Source organism: Astatotilapia calliptera, chromosome 23 (genome assembly GCF_964374335.1).
Source record: "Astatotilapia calliptera chromosome 23, fAstCal68.1, whole genome shotgun sequence".
Taxonomy (NCBI): Eukaryota; Metazoa; Chordata; class Actinopteri; order Cichliformes; family Cichlidae; genus Astatotilapia; species Astatotilapia calliptera.
The window spans coordinates 4,275,267-4,300,886 of NC_137443.1; the positions used below are offsets into that span (position 1 = coordinate 4,275,267).

The window sequence follows — 25,620 nt, forward strand, 5'->3', positions numbered from 1 at the left end:
GTTAGTTAAGCGATTAATTAACAACACTCTCCCGGGTGGACACAGGCATCAAAACGAGCAAACCCCCTCGGGAGAGCAGCCACGACGACAGTGGGGAGTGACGTTTGATTTGTCCAAAAGAAACTCGCAGGAAGTGACGCCTCCCTGTACGCGACGGGCGGGATATCCGCAGTAGTAAGCTAACTAATAACATGGCGAAGACTTACGATTACTTGTTTAAACTACTTTTAATCGGCGATTCCGGCGTTGGGAAGACCTGCGTGCTTTTCAGATTTTCAGAAGATGCCTTCAACTCAACGTTTATCTCCACGATAGGTGGGTAAAAGCCGAATTATCGGTGTGGTTTTGGACGAAAAGAGACATAGGAGTAGCCCATCCCGACAGGCTAATTCTGCTAACTTTTCTGGCTAGCATTCATATTGTACTACAGGCTAGTCAGGAAGCTTTCAACCGGCTAGTTAGAGGGGCTTTCCAGAAACCTCACAGACGTTGTAACCGGCCTGAATATTTGGCAACCTCAAATATATGTGATTTCCATGAGAGTGCACCCCACCTGACATTTTTATCGTAATAAATACTTTAACAGGGGTAAACTGAGCTAGCATGCTTCAAAGCTAACAGTGATAGTTGGCACTGTCATTTCCCTTATGACAGACTGCCCTGTACTTCGCACTCATGCTGCCAACGTTACAAAAGTGTGAATTATCTCGTGCATTAAAAACAGATATTGTTACTGTCTGTGGGGTGGTCAGGCAAAGTTTGTGGTGCTTCTAAAAGACAATTGATGTGACTTTTATTTTCTTCAGGTATTGACTTCAAAATCAGAACAATAGAATTAGATGGAAAGAAGATCAAGCTACAGATATGGTAAGATAGACAAGTCCATAAATTGTCTTCATCTGACAGGGTTTGGTGATGGATGACAGTGATATTAAGCTGCCTTCAAACTGAAAGTCAGCAGCATAATTCAGCATGCCTGCACTCTTTACTGTTTAGAATAATTGTTCTAAAATGAGAAGCATTTCTGATGAAGAAGCATTTCAGTATGATGCAATGCAATTTGACAGCAACACAAACTAATTTAAATCAGAAATTTATTATTTAAATCAGAAAGAATGTTTCATAACAATGTTATCGTTAAAAACAGGTATTTACTTGTATTTACTTATCTACATGATCACTGCCATACCTGTATTTTCTGTGTGTATTTATTAACTTACAGATGGAAAGTTCCCAATCAAACAGACTCTTTGTACTCCCCACATTTGGTCTGGCCACCATTGGTCTAACCCTTCTTGGGGTTAATGTTAAGTCTTACCCTAAATCTAATCCTGTATATTTTATAGAAAGACAAAAAGTACTTGATATTCTTAGAATTATTTTCTTTGTCCCCCTATTCATAAGACTTGAGATAAATTCAAAAGCAAAATACCACACAGCCTTGGCTTGGGTACCTAGCGTCACAAACGGTAATGACCTCACATTGTTGGTGTTAGCTGAACAAGTTATTGTATAACTGCTGGACAGTATCTACTACTGTAACTGACCAGAATAGGATTGTGTCAAGCGAGGAAAGTCACCAACACTTGTATGGAACACTCGGAAACTTGGTCCTGCTCCCTATTTTGTATGCTTTTAAAAAAATCTCTAAAAAAGCTGTTATACCCTTAATGTGTTCTGTGAGGACAGTTAACAGATGTATCTTCTGTGTAGGGATACAGCAGGACAGGAGAGGTTCAGGACTATCACAACAGCCTACTACAGAGGAGCCATGGTAAGTTGCATCGTTAGCCTTTCAGATGATACATTAGCTGAGATAATCTCTGGGAATGGAGTAGGTGAAATGATGTATGTACTGCAGCATAAACCTCTACTAGAACCACACCCCACATTGTTGTTAATGCCATGTACACCTGAAAAATCAGGTGTGCTCACTACAGCACCTTGGCAGTTTTTGCTAGTCCCTCCTACAAGCATACAGTTAGTATGCTTGTATTTGTAAACCTAATTGGACCTTCTTACCTTTGATCAAAGTCCTTTTACTTTGCTCCAGCACAACATGATTCATCACCGGTCGACGATGTTTCATCTCAGTTTCGTTTTATTGACATAGTGCTAATTAATAACAAGTGGTTATCTCACAGTGGTTACATGAGCTGCATATTTTCATTAGAGTTGATTCTCAGCTCTGTTTCTGTGGATCAGATAGATTCAAGAAGTACGCGATGACAGCACTGATCTTAGGTTACTGTGTTTTCTTATGTCTTCTGCTCTATGACCTCTGCAGGGCATCATGTTAGTGTTTGACATTACCAATGAGAAGTCCTTTGAAAACATCAAGAACTGGATACGGAATATAGAAGAGGTAAAAACCTTGCATTACTCGTACTTTTCTAGTTCTTTCTGTTCAGATTTCTTCCTCTTTGGTTAATTATTGATTTTGATCTTCTACAAAGTGCTATAGAGTAACGCTGTAGTTTTGATTCAGTTTCTGTTACGATTAAAATTATTATACCCAGATAATTAAGATAAAGCAGTTATTGTGCTAGGCCCTGTTTTGCAGGAACCCTCTTGTTTTGCCTTCTGCACATCCTTTTCCTTGTAATTTTGTCAACAAATAAAAGTCCAAATCCTCCTGCAGGGCTAGGTTTATTTAAGCAGCTTAATCTATTTGGGTTTTACAGAATAGTTGTAATTATAATTTTTGTGTTAGGGCTCAACGATTGGTATCAAATCTGAATTTCTTGTGCTTAGAATATCAATTTGGACAATAGCTGATGTTTATGCCCATGTTTTGCATTGTTATTTGTTATTCATTCTCCCTGTTGTACCAGAGAAGCAAAATTATAATTATAACGTAATAGCAGAACTATTTTAATGTTACTACATTAAATGTAAACATACAGATTCATGCAAAAGTTTTAATCATTCACGATAAAGATTTTTTTTGGTGAAAAAATAAATAACTAAAAAAAATCCAGAGGCCTTCTTCGTCAGCCTTATAAATAACCAACACAGTATTTAATGAGTGTAAAATACACAGCAGATAAACATCAACATCAGTTACCTTTAGTAACAATGTTCTTATTTACTGGTGAGCTGGTGGCATTGAACAAGGTGAAAACATACCAGTATATTCTTAGTATATATGAGGTAGCTTTCCTACCTGTTCACCATGAGTTTCTTTTTCACAGCATGCATCAGCAGACGTGGAAAGGATGGTCCTTGGGAATAAGTGTGACGTTAATGACAAGCGTCAAGTGTCCAAAGAAAGAGGAGAGAAGGTGGGAATTGATTTGTCGGTGATAATGTTACTCTGAGGTCCCTGCAAAATAAAAGTAGTGTCTGAATAGTCCCACTAATGACTCTTTTCTTCTGCTGTTAGCTGGCGCTGGAGTACGGTATCAAATTTATGGAGACCAGTGCGAAGGCGAACATCAACGTGGAGAATGTGAGTTCAGTTTTCAGTAATTATTTGCTAGTTGTTGAAAGTGGTGTTGTGGAAGATGGCCAGCTTAATTTATGTTTTTACTCTGTAAAACTAGGGGACAGCACATGTGCGACAGCTCAGATGTTAAATCATTTTTAACTCTTGAAATCCACACCGGACAACGACACAATTGTACTTCCTATTAGCAGGAAGCAGGTTCAAGCAGCTCTATCAGAATATTACAAGCATACCTAAAACCAAATATTTATACGTTATAAGAAAAAGAATTATTATTATTATTATTATTATTAATAATAATATTTATTTATCCCAAAGGTTGGGAAATGACTTTGATACTCTTAGCTAAGTTTTTCTTTGAAGCATAAACGATGTGACTAAATATATAGGTAGAATATAACAGTTCAAAATAACTTTGAAAGGTAAAGTACTACAGATCCAATAAATCAAAACTTTTAATATGATCAAATAATGATCTTAAATCTTTCTTTTTATTCTTTGTTTAAAAGGGACAGTGCAGTTTAACATAGTCCAAATATAAAGCATGAAACTGATGTACTGCACATAAGTTTATAGCTATTGCTAATTTCTAACTATTGTCCCTTGTTGGGCTTACATTCATAATACACAAAGTTACAACATTCAATTACATGAAAACCAAAATACACCATGAATATAACTACAATTAATAATGTAAAAAAGAAGGAGATAATTTTATCTGAAATGAATGTGGCTATTATGGCATGACATGGTTAAGAGTTTCTGTGTCTTTAAACACATTAGAGAAAGTTTCCAGCTGCAGTGTGGTCAGAATCCATTAATCATGCGCAGCCACAGAATCCAAACCTTTTGCTCCTTCAAAGTGGATACAAAGAGATATAGCAAAGATGAATTCCTTCATCGAGTAATATGGTCGCATTCCAGCAGCTAGTAATTCAGTATTCAGGCCGCAGGAATGTTTCTGAGCTTTGACACGACTGGGATTTCCCCAATTTTCAATCGTAATAAGTGTAATTCCTCCACATATCTTCTTACTGCTCAGATTAATATCCCTGTCTCCCCCAAAGTCCTAAAGCCAGAGGCAACGAAGTCTGAGTGCAGCACACCAAACTGCCCTCACTGGGTTTCCTCTGGTCTTGGGGCGTTTTCACATGCACATGCACTTTGTTGTAAACTCGTAGCTTTTCCTTGTTTTTTTTGTATTCGGTTTCTTTTCACATGGAGAAAACTCCAACCAAACCAAATGTGGAACTATAAAAGACACAAGAATTATCAGTTTGCGCCACAGACACATCTGGACAATAAACAATCTTGAAAACAAATACAGTATGAAGGTAAATGGCCTGTATTTGTATAGCGCTTTACTAGTCCCTAAGGACCCCAAAGCGCTTTACACATCCAGTCATCCACCCATTCACACACACATTCACACACTGGTGATGGCAGCTACATTGTAGCCACAGCCGCCCTGGGACGCACTGACAGTGGATTACAGGGAGAGTTTAGTTAGCCCTCACTTCATTTCGTGGTTAATGACTACAGTTTTTGCCCTCGGCACATGTGTGGTACTCTCAAACTTGCAGCCTACACGTTGTAGTTGGGTCAAACGACCTCCTCCAAAGAGTCTCGGTGTGGTTGTTCTGAGCTGTGCCTGAATCTAATTACCGTATTCAAAACCGCACAAACAAACCACCCTAAGAGGAAAATGAATTATTAATAGAGCACTTTTTAATAGCACGTTTGCCATAGAAGGCACCAAAACAACACATCCAATGAAACATTGATTATTTTTGATGTTTTCATTATTCTAATAATAAATAGAGGGTAATAAGAAACCACTCTGAGTTAAAAGCCAAACAAAATAAAAAAATGAGTTATTGTCCAAACACTTTAGATCCCCTGTGATAATTGCTGGAACACTTGTTTGGGATTACATCGTCTTGTTGTTTATTATTTATTTCTTAGTGATAATTGTACTGAATTATTGCTTCGATGCGGTGTAATGATCTTATATGTTCTGGGTTTTTTTTGGTCTGCAGGCCTTCTTAACGCTTGCCAGAGACATTAAGGCAAAAATGGACAAGAAGCTGGTAAGAAAGTAGAGAAGTGAAAACTCTATTAATAGCTTACCCACAGTAGTTTCAGTAGGTATGGTGTTAATGGTGTTTTCTGGTGTCTTGGATGTTTTTCTAATTAATGGGCTTTAACATTTGTGCATTTTAGGAGGGAAACAACCCACAGGGCAGCAATCAAGGAGTAAAGATTACAGAACAACCCAAGAAGAGCAGTTTCTTCCGCTGCACGCTGCTGTGAGAAGACGAGTGCGTCGGCAACCACCATCGCCTTAACCGTGTCCCCCCACTGGACATAACTGGACAGAGCACACGCTGATCTGTTTTATCCTTCTTCATTTGTCTTCCTCCTCCTTCTGATTTGTCCCGTCATTATGTAATTAGGAAAAGTCTACCCCCCCGCCTTGGTTTACCAGTCTTCCTTTAATACCTGTGGATCTAACTGCTGTGGGCTCTGTTACATATTTAATCTCATTTCTTTTTTTCTCCCCCACCCCCCATTAATTAATATTTTCAGTGTAGGCACAAGAGTGAAAGATTCTTAACGGTCACGTCCTTAAATACTAAGAAAGATCCAACCTTTCGGCAGTGACGGATAATAATTAAGGGATTCGTTCATCAAATTTGAGAGAGTTTTAATATCTACGTAACTAGAGAGGCTAATTTTTTAAGCAGCCATTTCCTGAGTTTATCATGTTCAAAAGCTGATTGTGCACAGCTAAATACCATATGGATTGGATACAAAAAAAAGAAAAAGTATTCTTCTTCTTAGAGATTAAGGACGTTGCATGTACAACATTGCCAAAACTCTGTGCACAGAAGAGCACTAACCAGAGGAGAAAGAGAAGTGGGAGACCCCAGTGCCCAGCTGAACAACAATAGGACAAGTCTGAGAAACACACAGAAACGCCTCACAGTTCCTCATCTGGCAGCTTTTTAAAAGAATGTATTTGTCTAGACTAGTTTTGAAGTGAGTAGGAAGTGCTGTTGCATTTCTTTGATCAAGAATATAACTTTTTCAGGTGCGTTTTGAGCCTTTAATCCAACACACAAAGGCTGATTCTCCAGACGCTGAACTAGCCGCATCGTTTGCTTCTTTAGTCAGCACAGCATTCTTCAGCTTCTTACATGATAAACTTGCGTTAGGTGACACGATGCAACATTCGAAGCCAGAGGCGATGGTTGCTGAAAACAGGGTATGTATGCTTGATCTTCCATTAAAGCTCAGTGATGGTTCCTGATGAATAATTCCATTTATCATTAATTTAATGCGCTATTACATAAAAACAAATATCCTTTTCCTTAAGGACGGTCCCCAGTCACCACAAACCTTTAGGCAGCGCTGTATTTGATCCTTATGACCAACAAAAGACCAGACTATACTTAAAGAATACGTGTATTACACTCATGTGTTTTTATAATATTTCGATTGTCACCTGTGCTTCCAAAGTGATGCGTACAACACCCCCCCCCCCCCCCCCCCCCCCACACACACACACACACACAAGATATTATACTAGATATTTGTCCTGACAGGGTGGTCTAGCTCTTTCCTTAATGTCCACATCTATGTAAATGCATCGTGTAAATATATTAAAAAAAAAAAAAAAAAAAAAAAAAAATATATATATATATATATATATATATATATATATATATATATATATATATATATATATATATATATATATATATATATATATATATATATATATATATATATATATATATATATAAAAATTGATTATGATTCACCGTATTACAGAGTAATGCCAGCACATGTCACTCATCATATCCACAGTGGGGTTTACGTGTCCTTTCTTCTCGCGTCTTCTAAAACATTCCAGTCCTCTTTAATGTGCAATGTAATGTATGAAAGAGCCCTGATTTTTCTCTTGTGTTCACATGTCTGCAGTAGGGTTGGGTTTTTAGAAAGGGGGGTAATTTAAGGGCACACACATGCTCCTTTTTCATGTTGCTTTCCACACTGTTTTAGCAATACCTACACTGACCACCTGGAGGCAACTTCAGCTACACAGCAGAAAGAGTCACAGCAATGGTGAAAGTGTGGTTTTATGCATTTGTACTTGTTCCGGTTGTCTGTTCCAATGGGGGAACATAAACACAACTATTTCCTGGGCCTTGGATATGTGCTGTGCTGTAGCAGTATTTATGGAGTGAAAGAAATCATAGCACCAAAATGACAAAGTGCCCTTTTATGTTCTTCTTGATTATGCACTTTTCTTCCTTTTTCTTTCTGTTTTGGGAAAAAAAAGATTTCTTAACATTTATTGTCTGTGTTTATTGCAAGTCTTAACTGAAAGCAAAGAATTTGCATGCACAAGATTTCCACAGAGCCTCTCTGGGCTTCTTTAAAACATCTGAGCACTGAAACCAGAAATCTAGAGATTTTCTTTTTGTTTTCACAACATTCCCACTTAGTGATTGAACTTTTTTTTTTTTTTATGCATTTGCGTAGATTCTGATGCTTTTGGAAACCACCTTCTTCCACCTCTCCTCCTGTGTTGTTTTGGTCCAGTATTATGACCATCTAATCTATGCATTCTTGGTGCGTAGGAAACCTCAAAAGGCTTTGCACAGTTGACTTAATGAGCTTTATTTGAGATTAGAATTGTGCAGAGGATCCTTGATCTTGTTTTATTATTTTCTGCTGTCACTCCATGCAATTACATTGAGAGCTCATCAGAGGACAAAAAATAGGAAATTGAGCAAATCACGTCAAAGGCCAGATAAGCTGGTCCTTTGAAGTGGTGCTGAAGAGTCATCCAATCAAACCTGTAACAAAACGGTTTTCCTGTGGATTTAAGGAAATGTCAGCTTTGCTGGTTTAAATTTGTTTCGGCTGTTTCTTAAAATCACTCTCAGTTAAAATCAGTTCACAGCTTGATGAAAATCCAGCATTGTGAGCTACAGTCTGCCGTTGCTTTATTCTGTAATTCTCTCCCTTTTGCAAATGTGACAGTTCTGTGTTCACATATCTTAAGCATTCCTGAACTACAATTGGCTTTCTTTGCTGATTACTGATGGGCTTCATGTGGAATAAAGTAAATAATTCAGCAATTGTAAATAAGATCTACAATGATTGTACTGTAGTTTCGTAAATCTTATTGATCTACACTTTTTGTAGATATGTGTACTTTTGATGATTTATTAAAAATGAGATTCTTAAATGTGTCCAGTATGTTTTTCTGTGCAAAAACACAAAACATTTGCAGGACAAGTACTCTTGATGTTTTTCTTTAATTGTGTAGGTACACCTGTTCAGCTGGTTGTTGATGCATCTAACCAATCACATGGCAGCACCTCAGTGCATTTAGGCATGTAGTCAAGGTCAAGATGACCTGTTCAAACTGACAGATGCTGTCCCCACTGCTGTTCTGCATAGGCCTGAACCACCCAGGCTAGATCATTAACATGACTTGCTACGGATACCGACTACAGGATGGCACAATTGTTATCCTCTACATCAAGCTGTATGCCAGGAGTAAATGAGACATATTGCAATGTCATTCAGGCTGGAAAAGTGTAACAAAGAGAGGGAAGATGGTTAGAACTGAGAGGATTGCACAACCAGAAGACGACACCGAGGACAGCTACAAGTACCTGGGAATCCCACAGGCAAGTGGGAATCACGAAGAGGCCGCTAGGAAAGCCGCAACCACCAAACACCTGCAGAAAGTAAGCAAGTCCTGAGCAGTCAGATGCCTGACTCGGATAATCAGCTGGCTAAAGGATGAGATGGAATTCCAGCACCCTGAGACTGTCTGCTAAGAAGGACGGCCGAGGACTAGTGAGTATCAGAACCACCATCCAGGATGAAACAGCAAACATCCATGAGTACACTGAAGTAAATACCTCAGCATTGACCCCAAACTAGGTAAGTGGCTCGAACAGATCCAGAGCACAGTCCCATAAACAGAATTAATATATATACACTGTATATGTCATTATATATCATCAATTGGTTAACTGGTTGCACCATGACACCAGTACAAATTGAAAATTTTGGTTCCTATAATCCAGTTTCTCTGAAATCTATTTATTGATGTTTTCCCATCCGTGATGTAGAGTTTTGCGTTGCAAATGAATCTGCCACTCTACCACATGGTAATATGCAAATGTGTAGCCTATGGCATCGAAGTGGCGCAAAAACTGCGGAGCAGTCTATCGCCTCATATTATCACGGGGATCTTGAGAGACTTGATTATTTCTGTACAAATGAGGAGATTTGTGGAGTCAGCATGCCATCTATTCCACACCCTCTGTAAGCAAGCGTATTGTACTCGTGCACTTCCTTCTCAGCCTTACAAACAGGGAAAGAATATGCCCGCAGTCTGAGCTGCAGCTTTCACTTGTCAGCTGATGGAACCATGATTAGACTGAGGCTACTTCTCCCTGCCACGTTCTCCTCTCTGATGTGGCACTGGTTTATTTTCTTCTCTATCAGTAGTTGGCAGTTTAAGGAAGCTTTAAGGTGTACAATAGGGGCCTGTTTGCTTGAGGAGAAGACATATGAGCATTAGTGGTTCCCTGATAACTTTCTTCACCAAGGTTTGAAAAAAAAAAAACCCCAAAAACGTATTTTTCATAAAATTGTGGAGGAGGTGGAGTGCGTAGGTGGGGGCACTTTGTGTATAAATGGAGAAGAGCCCTGCAGAAAGATTTGCACTGGAGCGCAACACTTCTGCTTCACACCAGAAAGACTTTGACCTTTGCTCTGACTTTTTTCTTTTTAACAATTGTCAGGTGGGCGGTGGATTTTCTCTGAAGCGGATGTCGATATTACAGGAATTTTTTTTTTATTGAATCATAAATCAGTCAATAAGTCACCTATTATGCCTCAAAGCAGGATCTATTTTTCTTTAAAAGATGCTCACCTGTATATCATGCACTGCATATAAAAAAATATGTTTTTACTAATGATAAGTTACATAAAATGCTGTGGGATGCGAACGTACTGCATGTCGTCAGTGACGTCTAGGAAGTTTCCCAGATGTAAATTGTTTTTCGGCACTCTGTAAAAATCTGGCCCTGGAGTAACGTGGGAGAGCTGGAAAGTACTGATAAAGTCTTTTGAGGTTTTTTGTTGTTGTTGCTTAAAATCACTCAGACTGTAGCCTCTCCTTTCACTTGTGTTTTATCTCCAATCTGTTAAGTCAGAACAATCACTTGAAGGTCATTTTCTCCACAGCTTTGCGCATGTGTGCTTGTGTGCATACAGCCACAGATACAATCAAGACATGCAACTTCAGCCTTAACGTATGTGGAGTATCTGAATAATTTAATTTCTTATTTAGTGATGCTATTCAGTGTTTTCTATGTGTCTCTTAAAAAAACTATTCTACTGTACTTAAAAATTTACTGTATTCTACTTGGATCGAGTAGGGTTTTGGCCCCGCCCCCAGACAGGTTTTTTCAGGTGCGCGAGCTCAGCCGTGTCATTCTATCTCGGAGCTGCCAGACAGGGTGAGTAACTTTTCCTATGAGTTTGTATTTGACGCCAGAAGCAACATTATTGAGTTTTATTCACAAAATCAGTATTCTGTAATGAATTATGTGTTCATATTGCAAATTTAAGATGAATTCACAAATATAATTGATAAAGTCTTACAACAGGTACTGCTGTAAACAAAGGTATTAGTGAGTAGACTCCATCCTTTAGCTCTTTGTCATTTTAAAGGAAAACTGCATTATGTTTGAGATTGTTAAAATGCACGGGAACTAATAATAATTCACCTGAGGAACTGTTGATAGACATCACAGAGCACTTCACCTGCAACAGGAACAATGAATATTTAAAATGCATATTAACACCCAGCTTTCACACCTGTATGTGGTCTCTACTGTAGGTGCGTAGTTAATGTACAGACTAAATATACTAACTTCTTCATTTGCAGGTCTTTGTGCTCAGTGACTTTTCCATTAGCCATAACTGTCGATTAAATGAACCATTACGCAGGAGGATGGAGGGAAGTCAGACGTTTCAGGGACAACGTGATCCTTACACCTGGTTCACAGAGTCTCAGCACCAGTCTGTCATCAGGAACGGTGTAGTCCCGGAGTGGTTTCATGGGATCATTTCCAGAAAGTAAGTTTATGAGATATATAACTGTGCTCGCATTATCATTATAAAAGAGGGAAGAACATTAGGTTATTCCAGCTTTCCAGGACCCTTCAACCCCAGAAACAACCCTGATAACTCATAAACTACAAGGTCATTCTAAATGTGGGTCTTGCATAAATTGCTAGTACAATAAAAATGTAAAACCATTAGTGGCAACATCATCAATGTTAAAGGCTTCATCGCTTATAAAACTAAAAATGTGGTCTATATGACATAGTGCCTATGTAATGCAACATCTATAGGAGAAACATCCCTGAAAGAGAAAATTAATGAACATTTAAGTTGTACAAAGAGGAATCATTTAACCAGTCCTGTTGCAAGACATTTTATGAAAAACATTGCAGCTTGCCTTTATTTTTTTATAGGCATTGAAACCATTAAAGAGTCGGTAATATGAACTTTATCAGGGAAAAGACAGAAGCATTCTGGATATTTTGTTTAAAGAGTTTATTTCCTGCAGGTATGAATAAGAATCTATTTTGTTTTTATGTTTTTAATTAGATTTTCTAATACTGATGTGTTTTTTTTAATATATGAGTGAATGTGTGATTGGTTCATTTGACTTTTTTTCTGCAGTATACTGTTTTATTTAAACACACACTGTTTGGTATTTTGTAATGACCCTGATGAAGGCCGCACGTCTTCACCTCATATCATATCATACCTATATCATTACCTTCCATCTACTCCAGTGGAAGGCAAACAGTCCAAAATATGAGGAGCTAAGACTGAAAGATATCAGTTTTCATGACCTGATGTGATTGTCTAACTGACTGAACATTTTGTAAATGCTACATTTCTTTATTAATGTTTATTAAACTGTTAAATCATTCACATGCCACGGTATTCCGATATTTCTGGGAAAGCACAGGGTTAGACTCTTTTTCTCTCAACCGCCCATCTAATAGCCTTTGAACATCTAGGCACAAATATGTGTCAGCAGAGATTTGCATTTACTTTTCCTATAGGTTTTTTTTTACTCTATTTTTAGGCGGTGAGACTGAAACTAATCTTTCACTCTGCCGGTTTACTTTGGTCACTACACAGTAATTCCATAGAGTAATGGTTGATGCACTCAGCTAGCATGTGAAAGATGGTTCCATCCTGGAAGGAGACTCAAATCCCTTTAGGGATACAGCGTTAAACAAAGATACCTGACGTCCTGACGTCTTGTGAATAAGGGAACAGCTGAAAGTAGCTTACTTCACTTAATATGAGACCAAACCTGTGCTGTACAATTGCACTATGAGAGATGATTATATGGGATGTATTGCACAATTACCATGTTTTAAAGCTGTAGATCAGTTATTAAATATAGCTGGAAAAAGGACTGGTATACTTTTGATAGTTTAGTATCTTTAATTATGGTGACAGAGCAGTTAGCACTGTTGCACAGGAAGACAGTCACAGGTTTGACTCCACCAGCTGGTCTGCATGTTCTTCCTTTGACTGTGCTGGTTCTGTCCGGGTACTCTGGCTTCCTTCAGCAGTTCAAAGACATGCATGTTAGACTAGCTGGTGATTCTAAATTGGCTGTAGGTGTGAACTCTTTCACTATGTCATATGATATACAAAAACTATTTGTAGAATATGCCCAAAGGCCAGGCTGATTCCCACTATGATGTGATTCACATTTTAGTGACAGCTACGGTTTATAAATAACCCCAAACCATAAAATGTAAAGATTGAAGTGCATGCATGAAAGAGGCCTTTGTTTGTGGTCCTTTGTGTAGGACAGCAGAGGAACTGCTAATGGCTAAGCCGCCGGGTTACTTCCTCATCAGAGTCAGTGAGAGCAGGATCGGCTACACTCTCTCGTATCGGTGAGTGTTTTCAGCATGACGGAAACCTTATTTTTAAAGTAATGTGCTCACACACTTAGTGACCCTGACACTCCACTCTGTTCACTCTAATGTACTGACCAATCAGTGCCGAGGACCGCTGCAGACACTTTATGATTGATGCACTGGAACATGGCTCTTACATCATAGTGGGGGAAAACAGGTATCACCGGTTTCTGCATGACCTGGTGGACTTTCATCGTAGAACTCCCATCATGCCTTTCACTCAAGTGCTGACTGTTCCTTGTGGACAGGTGAGAAAATGTGCTTGTCTCAACTGCATTCATGCTTTTTTATGTTATTGTAAATTACAGGTTTACTTTTTAGTACATTAAATAAGCTCAGCATAAGCTAATCAAGCTAAGCTAAGTAAGATTAATTGTGTAAACTACAATAAAACATCTGTGCTGTAACTTTTCTACATCTTTTCAGGCTTCTAATGACAAGACTGACTATGCAGAACTACTGTTTTGCTCAAGAGGTCCAGACTCTAGGGCCAGTTTGCCACCAAACAACTTCCAGGTTCCCAGCATAAATCCACCAGGGTCAAGAGAGGATATCCCACCTGCCCTTCCTCACCGCCCAAATTATTTGGGAAACTCACCAATTTTGCCTCCAAAAAGCCAAACAAATAGACTCTACCCTTCTTTGGAAGATGAGTTTCAGCACAATACCTCTCCACCCCCAGCACTGGTAAAAATGACCTTGAAAACTATTGTTCAAGCTAAAGATCTCCGTACATTGTCTGATAAAGTTATGGTTAAAAGATTTTCATCTAAAAAGCTTTTCTTTGCAGTTAGCATCCTTTTATACGAATCTAAAGAATAAGTATGGCTCTAAATCTTCATGTAAAAGGATATTTGCTTATGATGATCAGGTTTGATTTAAACTGAAATAGTAGCATGAATACTTTCTAAAAACTGAAGACAGGTCCTGAAAACATGTTATCAATGAGCTACTTGCTGTGAGTGACTGAGAAGTCTAGATTTTTGACAAATTAGAAGTAAATGTAACCCTGAGTGTTGATGGATTTGTGGTGATGCACATTTGAGATGAGGTTTTCATTAACTTTCAAAATAAGAAGTAAAGAGATCTAAAAATTAAAAAAAAAATTAAGTTTGTCTTTATGTTCATCTGCAGCCTGTCCCAACACCCAGGAAGAAATATACAGGTGATAATCCTCCATCCAACCAGCCTCCCGAAGTCCCTTCTCGAGACTGCATGGCTCTGAAGCAGAATCAGGCTGTCAGAACAGTCTCTGCTCCTGAGAATCTGCCCACGTTTGCAGGCTCCGAACAACCGCCCACTACCAACAACCAGCAAGTGAGGAATCAAGAAGTAAAGCCGTCAGTCGTCACCAACCTAAAGAACTTCAAGAAGAAATTCCAAAAGAAGAGGGGCCCGTTGCAGGATAATTCATACGAAGAGATTAACACTGACAGGGGTGAAAATGATGAGCACGAGTACCAGGAGATCACGAGGGATCTGACCTTTTGTGAACCACCACTTTCCTCCAGCTGCACTCCTGTGAAGCTGACTGATGACATGTTACCCTTAGAATATATGCCACCTCCACCTTTTGCTCCAGGCTACGGACCCACATGAGAAAATAGAGTGCATAAAATATAGTGAATATGGACAGGTCACAGTGATCACCTGAAACTATAATAAACAAGTGTGTCAAGTCAAGGAAGAGGTTAATGTGTACATGTATCCTCATCTGGGCAAAGGAGAGGAAGTGGAAAATACTGCATTCGTCCAACCTTTATGATCCTTTATCTTTATGACCTTTGTTCACCTAAAGAGAGGCTTAATGTCAAAGCATTGCACCAGTCTTTCATTCTTAGGATGTGTCTACAACTGGCTAATGCAGACACTGAAACACAGTGAAACAGCTAGACTAGACACAAAATGTGCCTATCGGTTTCTTTAAAGTTTACTAATTAAATCATTCCGTGTGTTTTCTTTTTTTCCCTGTTGTATAAGATAACAGAGGCGGGATAGATGCCTCATCCTGTTTTCTGTCTTTATGCTAAGTTAAGCTAAGCTAAGCCAACAGCTGCCACAGCCTCATAATATTCCTATTCCTTTAACATTTAGGTCACAAGGAATATTTATTATGCATAAAATTATAGGATAGATTAAACTGCCTCCTTCATGCAAATGTATTTAGTGCCAAATTATATATTATTATTTTTTTAAAATGTTCCATACATCAAAACTCTATTCAGACAAAAGGTGTCACATTAAAATGAATAATGCAATAAATTTGTTACATAGATGTCTACCTGAAGCCAATCTCCTGCCATCTTTGCATACATGCTTTCAAATTGAGGTTAAAGTTTTTCATACACTTATTTGATAGGATATTAAAGTCTAAACATGCTCAGGGGAATTTTTGCGTAGCATATGCAAATAAGAAATAACAGCTGCTTTGAGTAAAGGTGGCATGCTGCTGCATCACATGCAGATCTCTGATCAGAAGTGTGATAGAGATGATGAAAGAGAGAGAGAACACCCAAACTGGTACATTTTTTACAGGTGGAAACATACAGCAGTGCGCTCTTAAAAACATTATTTTGATTTTATGGCAAATAAAATTATAGCTAGATAGCTAAAAGAATACAGAGCTAGAAAAAAGCACTTCTAATGTTCATTCTTTATTTCTTGATGTATGCTCAATCAGTGGGTTTTGGTCAGTGGTTGTTGATCAATGGTCATGAGAATTTGCATAATTAAGATTAAGAAACTGACCTCCCAGCTCATTGTTCCTTCAGTGGGCTGGTTTCAGTCATTATGCAAATGTACTGTTTATAAGATTGGGGAAACCTGCAGTCAGCTGAGACTGAAGAAGTTACCTGGATGAGTGACGAAACGTTTCTCCCACAAAACGCTACGTCCAGATGAACAGAATCAACTTTGGGAGATTCATGCTTTATTCATCCCTCCACACTGTACTGACAGAAAAGTCTTGTATCATTACGGACTACCATCTAGTGGCAGCAAAAGACACAGGATGCTTGCACAATGAATAGTACAACAGCGTCAAGGTGTCTGGCTTTAAATGGTTACTATTTTCGTGTTTTACTTTATTACTTTAAATCAGAAGGAAACAGTTACTAATAGCTGAGACTATTTTAAACACGTATATACTCACCAGCTACTGTATGAGTGCTGTAGCTATTATATGATTATTATGAGCTTGTGTAAGAGAAAAAAAATCAGCTTAACAAAAGCAATAAATCTCAAATATCAACATCTATATAACACTCATAAATATTTATAAAAATCGTTGGGGGGTTTTGCCTCGATAAGGAGGGTTTTTCTAAATATTTTTTGTTATATTGTTTTCTAGAGGAAATTGTCATCTATGTGATTGAGCGCAAAAATAAAGTGAAAAGTAAAGTAAAGTCGTACAAAATCCATGATCAAAGTATAATTAATTTTCGAATATCCTGTCGACTAAGTGCGATCAAGAAAACAGAATCGACCGAGATGTCGCTGTTAGCCAACTCGATATAAGGAAAACAGCTGTCGGTGTTCGCCTGAGCAAAGGAGGAGCAAAAACCCCTTAATGAGTTCGATTTGTTTTCATTTCTGTTTAGAGTCACAACGGGACGACTGCCAGCATTTAAACACCGCCCTCCCTGGCTACAAAGGTGAGACAAAACACGCGAACCCGAACGCCTGGGGGCGACGTGACATCATCCCTAAAGCCTTTGGATTCCAGCTCGGGATCTTCCTGCGCTGTTTCATGTAAGGATCTAGGAAGTAGTCCCGCTATCTGAATCGACGTGTCTTTAGTTTTTAAAACAGCAGAAGCGGAAAGTTTCTTCTCTATATAAGCCAAAAATCTCAGCGAGAGTATGTCTTTCGTCCCAGGTCAGCCGGTGACTGCTGTTGTGGTAAGTTTGAGGGCTGTGGCTCTCCACATTTAACCGCACTCTATTGTTCAGCTTCTCACCCGACTTTAGCACCAAACCGTTTCGGTGCAAACTCTGAATTAACTAATGTTGGGTAACTACACGCGCTAACCAGCTAACTGGAGTTTTTGCTAACAGCAGAGCGACTTTCTTTGTTTAGCTAAAAGCAGTTGAGTGAGAGCAGCTGAACAGATATGAGCACTTTATGTACCCAGTAATGTTAAATTTAACCGAATAACTCATTAAATCACTGCAGCAAAGAAGTGGGCACTAACGCGGGACACAAAGGGTGACATGAAGTTGACCGTTAATTAAAAGACAACTGAGTTTATCGTCAGAAAACTGCTGTTAATGAAAATGGGCGTCGCCACCTTTGTAAATCAGGCTTCCTGGTCTTCTCCAAAGCTGAAGATCTAGCTGGAGATGGACAGCTGGGATTTTAGCAGGCCTGTGTTGTAGAGCAGAGTGTGTGACAAGCACTAAATTATCAATACTAGGAAATCTGAGCAATTGCTGTGATTTGAGCTAACTGATAAGTCAAGTTTTTCAGAGTCAAATCTTTGTTTAACTTTATATATTTTCATAAATCACTGTTGTTCGATCTTATTTTGCTTTTATTTGACCTTTGGGGGGACAAATGTTGAGCTGCAGAGTCCCTTTTGTATAAATAGACTGAAATATTGACGTAAAAGAGGCATTGCGTTTAATTTGTCCTGATCAAATAAAACAGCAGTCAGTGATTTGTGGGGATTGGATGAGGGTGGATCCATGCCCACCCAATACATCCACCTTGTTGCCTGTGTCCCCTAGCATCAGAGAGTGTGCACGGGCAGGGAGGTTGTTTATCCCAATCATAGTCTAGTCAGTTGTGTGTAAGAATCAGTTTCTGTAATGTCTTCTAAAATACATTTTTAATTCTTTAATATAATATTTTTTTAATGATCACTCAGTTGTGCCCCTGCTGGTTGACACACACTTCAGATCAAGCCACCTCCTATAATGAAATACTATAAGATAGAAGTCCTGACTTACGCAATAATTGCGCTACTCTACTATCATTGTTTTTTGTTCAATGCCCTCAAAGGACGTGTGGGTGTGTTTAAATTCCCGTTAACTTTTCAGACATTTTTTGAGTCATGAATTCTCTCATACAGGAGGTAGTTGCATAACATTGTACCACACACACACACACACACACACACACACACACACACACCCTCTCCAGGGGCCAAAACCTAAAGACATAAATCCAAAAGTTTGTTTTATTTTCAGAATAATGTTTTTGTTTTTGATATATCATGGGACCAATAGTAAAACTGCATGACCAATTTAACATAACGGCAGCATAACAGACACTCCATGTTTGAGCTTTTCCCCCTGATAATTCAGCTAAGAAAATGTTAAAATATGTAACTTGAATAAATTTTTACAGGTAATGTCAAATTTGTTTCTGCCTGGAAGTTTCTTGTGGCTCCTTCTTGCACTTATAAAGTTATGAGGAATCAAAAATGCCGGAAAGAAATGTGGCAAATTTTAAATTGCAAAATTTTGACCTACTTTTTTAACTTTGAGAATTTGTAACTTGAAAAGTTTTTACAGCACAACATCATTCGCATGAATTCAGTAAATATATTACATTTATTATGCATTAAAAAGTCAGTGGATTCGAAAGGTGGGAATGTATTTTTCTTGCTTTAGCTGTTAGAGTTACATAATTTGAAATAAAATTTATACAGTACATATAAGTATTATGTCACAGGTCTACACAAAAATACCTTTGAAGCAGGTTTACTGTAATACACAAACTTACTAGATGTTTGTTTGTTTGTTTTTTTCATCAAGTCTCGAACAACTAAATCACCTGTGTTGGCGAGCAGGTACACCTCAGCCCCCTGAAAGCTCTAATCTATATCAGATGTTATGAGGAGTCATAATAGACTGGTGTACGCCTTTTAATGCACAAATAACAGCTATTAAAAATGTTGTGTGATTTTCAATTCATGTCTATAAAATTATACATCCCTAGCAACCACCTAGCAACAAGCTGAAATTGCCCATTGTTAGCATATAAAGAAAGACTTCTCACTGTGATTGAGTATATCGGTTTGCCAACAGCATGAACACGTCAAAAATACTGTAGCATACACATGCTGACTTTTAAGTCTGCCTGTAGGGTCCTTGTGATTACGCAGACTGTGTGAATCCGGCACATTGAGAAAAGCAGCTCAAGTCATTGTCAGACTTTGGATCAGCCACACTACTGAGAGGCTGTCTGATTATTCACTGTCGCGCACACAGAGCCAGTCTTTGTGTTTTGAAGAGTCTCTCTGAGTCATCTGTCTCTGCGATGTAGTGAAACTGCAGCTGCTTGTCAGTGTCAAGGGTAGGGCCCGTCTGTCTGGACTCGAGTTAAGAAAAAACAGCCTCTGAGATCCATCGTTTGCCTGCACTGAAATCTAGAAAATGAGTCTGTGGTGATAAGTCGGTGCTTCACTACCTGACGGGAAGATAAGTTGTCCATCTTTCTGTAATTACTGCGATGTGTATGTCAGTTGGGAGTAGAGCAGGGCGATATGACCAAAAATATTTATCACGATATACATTTGAAAATTTGCGATAACGATATAACTGACGATATAATTGACACTAGACAAAATACTTTACAACTCCACAACTTTATTAGTTTAAAAAAACCCATCAATGTATTTTCACTTAAAGAAGCAGCTGTTTTTTTGTTTTTGTTTTTTTTATGTGCATTAAAGTTATATAAAAATGTAACAATGCAAATTCCTTGCTGACAGTTTAACCAAAAGGCGTTTCCAGTGGAAACTGGCCGACATATCCTCAGCATAACCATGTATAATATCCACAAAACTTAAAAAGAGGTTATACACACACAATACGGTAATATTATGTTGAAGCACAGTACGTATCACTCCGCGAGGCGCCTGCCAACAATAGCCGTAATGCTCCGACAATCCATCAAGCGGTGCGGGTTCGTAGCTTAGCAAAGTCGTACTAAAACATTTGACAGATTTTCGAGCGCCGTGTACATAAAATCATTTCGAGGTCAGTAAACACAACCAGAGTTCATACAGTAAGACACACGGGATTATAAGGGGCACTGTCGATTTTCAGAAAAATCAAAGGATTGATTTTAAGTGCCATATTTTCCAAACAACATGGTAATAACGACGGCCTGCTAGCATGCTCTACCAAAAATAGTGCTTTGTTGTGTATCTGACGGACGAAAGCTAAACCAGGAAACATCAAAAGTAGTCAAAATGGCCAATTATAGCCTGGACCCCAGAGGGTTAAACAACAAGTAACGCAATAGTTACTTTTCAAGTAATTAATTATTTTTAGAATCTTGTAACTCAGTTATTAACTCGGTTAATTTTTTTGAAGAAGTAACAAGTAACTATAATTAATAAATTTTTCAAAATAACTTGCCCAACACTGATTATTTATGGGTATGGAAGTGTTTCGTTTTTCTACCTTCATAGTGAAGAGTTTTTAATCCGATCGTAGTGAAATGTGAAGGGAAGCAATTGCGTTCTTTCCGTGGTCAACCTAATTTAACTGGAGTTTATCGTATTAACATTAGCAGTGATGGAAACAAGAACATTTCAGCAAACGTGACTGAGCAGCACGCGAGAAAGCTTGGTGATAAGCCTACCCAATATTTTCCTCAACAGTATTTAATGTTTTTAAATTTGTTTTCTTTTGTTAAACAGGAACGAGTTGAGATTCAGAAGCTGCGGCAAGGAGAGAATCTCATCCTTGGCTTCAGCATCGGAGGAGGGATAGACCAGGACCCCGGGCAGAATCCCTTCTCTGAGGACAAGTCTGACAAAGTGAGTTTATCTGCAGCTATCATCTCTTTACGTGCAGTTTTTTCATCTTGATTCTCTCCCTTTGTTCTTAATAGAATATTTGTAGACAATAGTGATGTAGCCGAAAGGAATAAACCCACAAATGACCCTATCAAAAGTGAAATTATATATTTTCCATGTTTTCTGTCATGGTTATACATATACAGCGGTGGATTTTAGTATAAATGTGATCAAAGTTTAAGATGATGAGGTGCTCTGTCTTCGGGTCACTCGTTTTGGTTATGTGGATTTTATTCTTAATTTGGCAAGACGCTGAATATCCACCCACAAGTTGCAATTGCGCTAAAGCCTAGTGGTACAAGTATCCACAAAGTACTTATCGTTTTGGTTAACTAAAGGCCTGAACACGTTACTCATGGCCTCGGGTGGTGACTAAACAAACTCAGCAGAGCTACAGAGAGGAAGACTTCAGGTTTACATTAAGTCATGCTGACTGCACAGAAATGTACCAGCTGATTTGTTAGAGAGGAATGAGACTTAGATACTGGCTTCTACACTTTTACTGTTTCCTTTATTAACATATTTTTGAGCATTACAGGAACTTTGTTGTGAGAGATGTCCTCTGTGCCCTTAAATTAACAACAGATCAGGCCTCTGTCCATTTTTCTCTTTATTTTAATCCTAGTTTTACTTTAATGGGACAAAAATAATTTCTTATGCTAGTGTATCCTTTACACTTTAAGCACTTGATGCTTTCCCCCTGGGATCCTCCTCCTGTACTGCCAGACTGGCAGTATTGAAGGCAAAGGCCTTCAGGGATATTCTGTATTATTTTGGACTACCCATTTTAAACCAGACCTGCTCTCCAATTGTGGCAAAAAAATGAAATGATGAGTTCTTTGTTTTCACAGGGCATTTATGTGACCAGGATATCACCTAAAGGCCCAGCAGACTTGGCCGGCTTGAAGATGGGAGACAAAATAATGCAGGTATTTAGTGAAATGAAGTTTTTCTTTTGGAATAGTTGATCCACAAGATGGCACTGTGTACCTCAGGAGCAGTGCTGTGATGACTTTTACTTTTGGTATTTGATTCTTTTTATTTCAAACTAAGTTCCTTCCTTCTTTCCAGGTGAACGGTTGGGACATGACCATGGTGACTCATGATCAGGCTCGTAAAAAACTAACAAAGAAGAGAGAGGATGTGGTACGACTGCTAGTAACCAGGAAGTCGCTTGAGGAGGCTGTCAAACACTCTAAGTGCTCTTATCCCAAACACTAGTGTGGTGGCTCTACTTTTACACAGACTAATGCCATAGCCAAGGAATGAAGACTCACTTGGAGAACACATACTACCCCAAATAGTTGCACCGTGGCCTTTATACTCCAGTAATGCAAAAATAGATAAGTAAACAAACTGAGACAGATCAGTTTGTTCATTCAGATCAGTCTGTAGAAAATGAGACTGTTATCTGTTTTGTTTTTTTCTCTCATTTGTGGCATATCCAATTATAACTGATCTCAGTAAATTATGTGAAATGACGCTGCTTGAATAACAGCATTTGAGATATTTGTAGCGATTATCATCTTCATTTGTACTTAAAGCAATTTAAATTAGCATTTGGAGAACATTTTATAGACCGGTTCTTCTGCAAGGAGTGTTAAGTCATTCACACATTTAGAATTTATTTGTTAAGTAATTTGTAATTTGTCCACAAGGTTATTTGGGAACAATCCGAGTTTAATTTGTTTTCCAGCAGCTGACCAAAGTTAAACTGGACACACTGGATACACCCAGAAAAATTCACTGTTGTTTATTCATCTCAGTTAAAGAACCAATATTTTTCTGCCACTAACACAGCAACAAATGCCAAAGTAAAATCAAAGTTTTTGTAATTTAGTATTTCCAGTTTTCTTTTTCTTTAAATAATGGTACAGTGTATTGTATAAAATCTATGCAAAAAATGTCAATAGAGCCAATTTCCAATGTGTGTTTTTTTTTTTTCCTAATGATAATTCTACTGATGCATCACATTTTTTCAAGTTGCATTCAGTGTAACATCCTCTCATCTGTTAAAGTAACTACACAGCCAGAATTACAGTAAAGGTGTTTCATATGAACATTACTTCACATGTTGGATGTTTCTGGATGCACACTTGTCAAATCAGCTTTCTCATTTTCGGCATATTTGCTTCCAGTTACCTTTTATCGGCTTCAGAAAGAGAACAATGCTTTTTTGTTTGTTTGTTTGTTTTTCCTGGAGGAGATGATATTCAGCAGTTAGCTCCACTGAGACTGTTTCGAGGTTTAAATAGTTTTGTTTCTTGTCACTGAACAAAAGTCCAGTTTGAAACTGTAAATCAGCCAAGAAGGAGTGAATGTTGTTTGTTAACTTGAAAATGTGCACAGGAGCCTTAAATGTATTAACACTAAGTTTTAATAATTCATTTCCAATTTACCAGTGTGGTATGATCTCATTAGTGCATCTTTCCTGCAACATGTAATAAATGACACTGGAGATGACTGGTTTACTTCTAATAAGTATGTTTGCTATGAAACCTTTTCATACTGAAACCGATATTCTGCTACATTTCTTTTACTTTTGGGTGAACTTACTTTTTTTTTTTTTTTTTCCATATGTAAGTTGCTTATAAAATATTAAACTTTTTACAATATTATACAAGCAATAATCAAGTTTGTAAAATAAATGGTTTGCTCAAATAAAATACCTGTATAACTGTAAAAAAACAAAAACAAACATGCTGCTGGTCATTTATTGTTTCATACTGTACTGTAGAGTCGATTTACAGGCACATGTGGGCCTCCCAGTATTTTAAATTCATGTCATCTTAGATTCTCTAAGAGTTTTTGACGAACTGCTCTGTTGGAAACCACTGCTTCAGAAAATGTCAGTATAGCGGTATTTTTATAAAAGTTTAGCCTGCAAAATTTTATGTTTCAAACATTTTGCTAAAGACTTTGTGCTCATCTGGCAGTTTACAAAGTTTGTTTTGGTATTTTTGTTGTTTGTTTCATTGTAGAACATTTGAAAAGGGAATGTTTGTCAGATATAAAAGGAGTTCTGCTTTTTCAACAATGGCCGACTGAACGCTGTTTAGAGTTGTACTATCTTGATATGTTAATGTCATTGGGTCTGATCCAAACGTTGTCAGGGTGCTCGAACACGAAACCAACAGATTCAGATAATGTCATGTTAATAGAAAGGACCGCATGTGTGAAACGTGCTAAAATCTGCGAATAACAGACATACAGTAACTGATTACTTTACCCCTCTTTTTTATGTTGCAGGACCTTCAGATAGCTTCGTCATGCCAGTTAAAGAGTAATCAGCTGACATTTCAAAGCAAAGAATCTATTCCCTGACCTTTCCGTGTTTAGCAAGGCTTTTTGATAGTGACCTCTTCTTTTATCTCTTAAATGTGTCCGCTATCAGCTATTCAAAGCATACCTTTGAACAGAGGTCTCAGATAATTCATAGAAAGGAACCTTTCCATTGTGTTGCTATAACTGCATATGCCTCTAATATTTCATTTTCCACTTTGCGCAGTGACAAATGTGTTCAAAATAACACTGGAAGTGCATTTCTCTGCCTGCAAGCTACATAATTGTAAACCCTTTTTTGGGGTACACTTATGTTCCAGGGCAATAAAAAGTAAACATTCGCACCAGTACTTCTAGATTTTAAGGTGAAATATTAAAGCTATTTAAGGGGAAAATTTAAAAAAAGGAAATGTTGTTTTTATTTGTATTTTATTAATTTCGAATAGATCAGGGCTACTGTGATTTTAAATTGTTTTGGAAAAGCTGTTTTTGGTGTTGTGTAATGCACTGCCAGTGAATTATTTGTGCTCTGAGGACCAAACACCTGAACTGAATGTGCTGTGTAATGTTTAAAGTCTTAAAATAACATCTGGACACATAATGGGAGAGGGTCGATTTAGGGCACCGCTTAGCTAAAATCCCCCCTTTGAGAAATAATTTATGAGCGAGCCGTGTGTGTGCGCTTGTTATGTTTATCAGGACAGAGGAAGCATGCTCCATTCCACTTACCTGGGCTTCATAATACTATTGCACCATGTTGTGAGACAAGAATGCGATTGTGCAAACACCAGCTAAAGCTCAGACTCGCTATCTAGGTTGGCTTTCCCTAATACCGCAACATTAATACCTTGTGTGTTGCTAGGTAACTAATGGACAGCTATTAAGTGGGTAACAGCGAGCCCCTAATTTGATTCCAGTGTGATTATTTAATCAGCACTTACCAGTCAGCAGTAGTTATTCTGTATTATTTTAATGCAGTAATTGTCAAACTTACTTAATTTGTTTGATAACAT

At 38.1% G+C, this 25,620-nt stretch overlaps 3 protein-coding genes across 3 annotated transcripts; all 3 read left to right on the top strand.

Moving 5' to 3' along the window:
• Window positions 1–179: 179 nt before the first annotated feature.
• LOC113016409 (ras-related protein Rab-8A) lies at window positions 180–6,765 on the top strand. Its single transcript, XM_026159227.2, has 8 exons — window positions 180–315; window positions 807–867; window positions 1,714–1,774; window positions 2,288–2,365; window positions 3,195–3,284; window positions 3,386–3,451; window positions 5,488–5,538; window positions 5,672–6,765. The coding sequence occupies exons 1-8, from the start codon at window positions 192–194 to the stop codon at window positions 5,759–5,761; spliced, it is 621 nt and encodes a 206-aa protein (XP_026015012.1). The 5' UTR covers window positions 180–191; the 3' UTR covers window positions 5,762–6,765.
• Window positions 6,766–10,510: 3,745 nt separating this feature from the next.
• On the top strand, window positions 10,511–15,791 carry hsh2d (hematopoietic SH2 domain containing). Its single transcript, XM_026159425.2, has 6 exons — window positions 10,511–11,007; window positions 11,439–11,629; window positions 13,399–13,488; window positions 13,595–13,760; window positions 13,939–14,199; window positions 14,647–15,791. Exons 2-6 carry the CDS (start codon window positions 11,505–11,507, stop codon window positions 15,109–15,111), a joined length of 1,107 nt encoding a protein of 368 aa, XP_026015210.2. The 5' UTR covers window positions 10,511–11,007; window positions 11,439–11,504; the 3' UTR covers window positions 15,112–15,791.
• A 1,398-nt stretch (window positions 15,792–17,189) lies between these two features.
• tax1bp3 (Tax1 (human T-cell leukemia virus type I) binding protein 3) lies at window positions 17,190–24,023 on the top strand. The gene is made up of 4 exons (XM_026159920.2): window positions 17,190–17,411; window positions 21,167–21,286; window positions 22,177–22,254; window positions 22,397–24,023. Exons 1-4 carry the CDS (start codon window positions 17,373–17,375, stop codon window positions 22,544–22,546), a joined length of 387 nt encoding a protein of 128 aa, XP_026015705.1. The 5' UTR covers window positions 17,190–17,372; the 3' UTR covers window positions 22,547–24,023.
• Window positions 24,024–25,620: the final 1,597 nt, after the last annotated feature.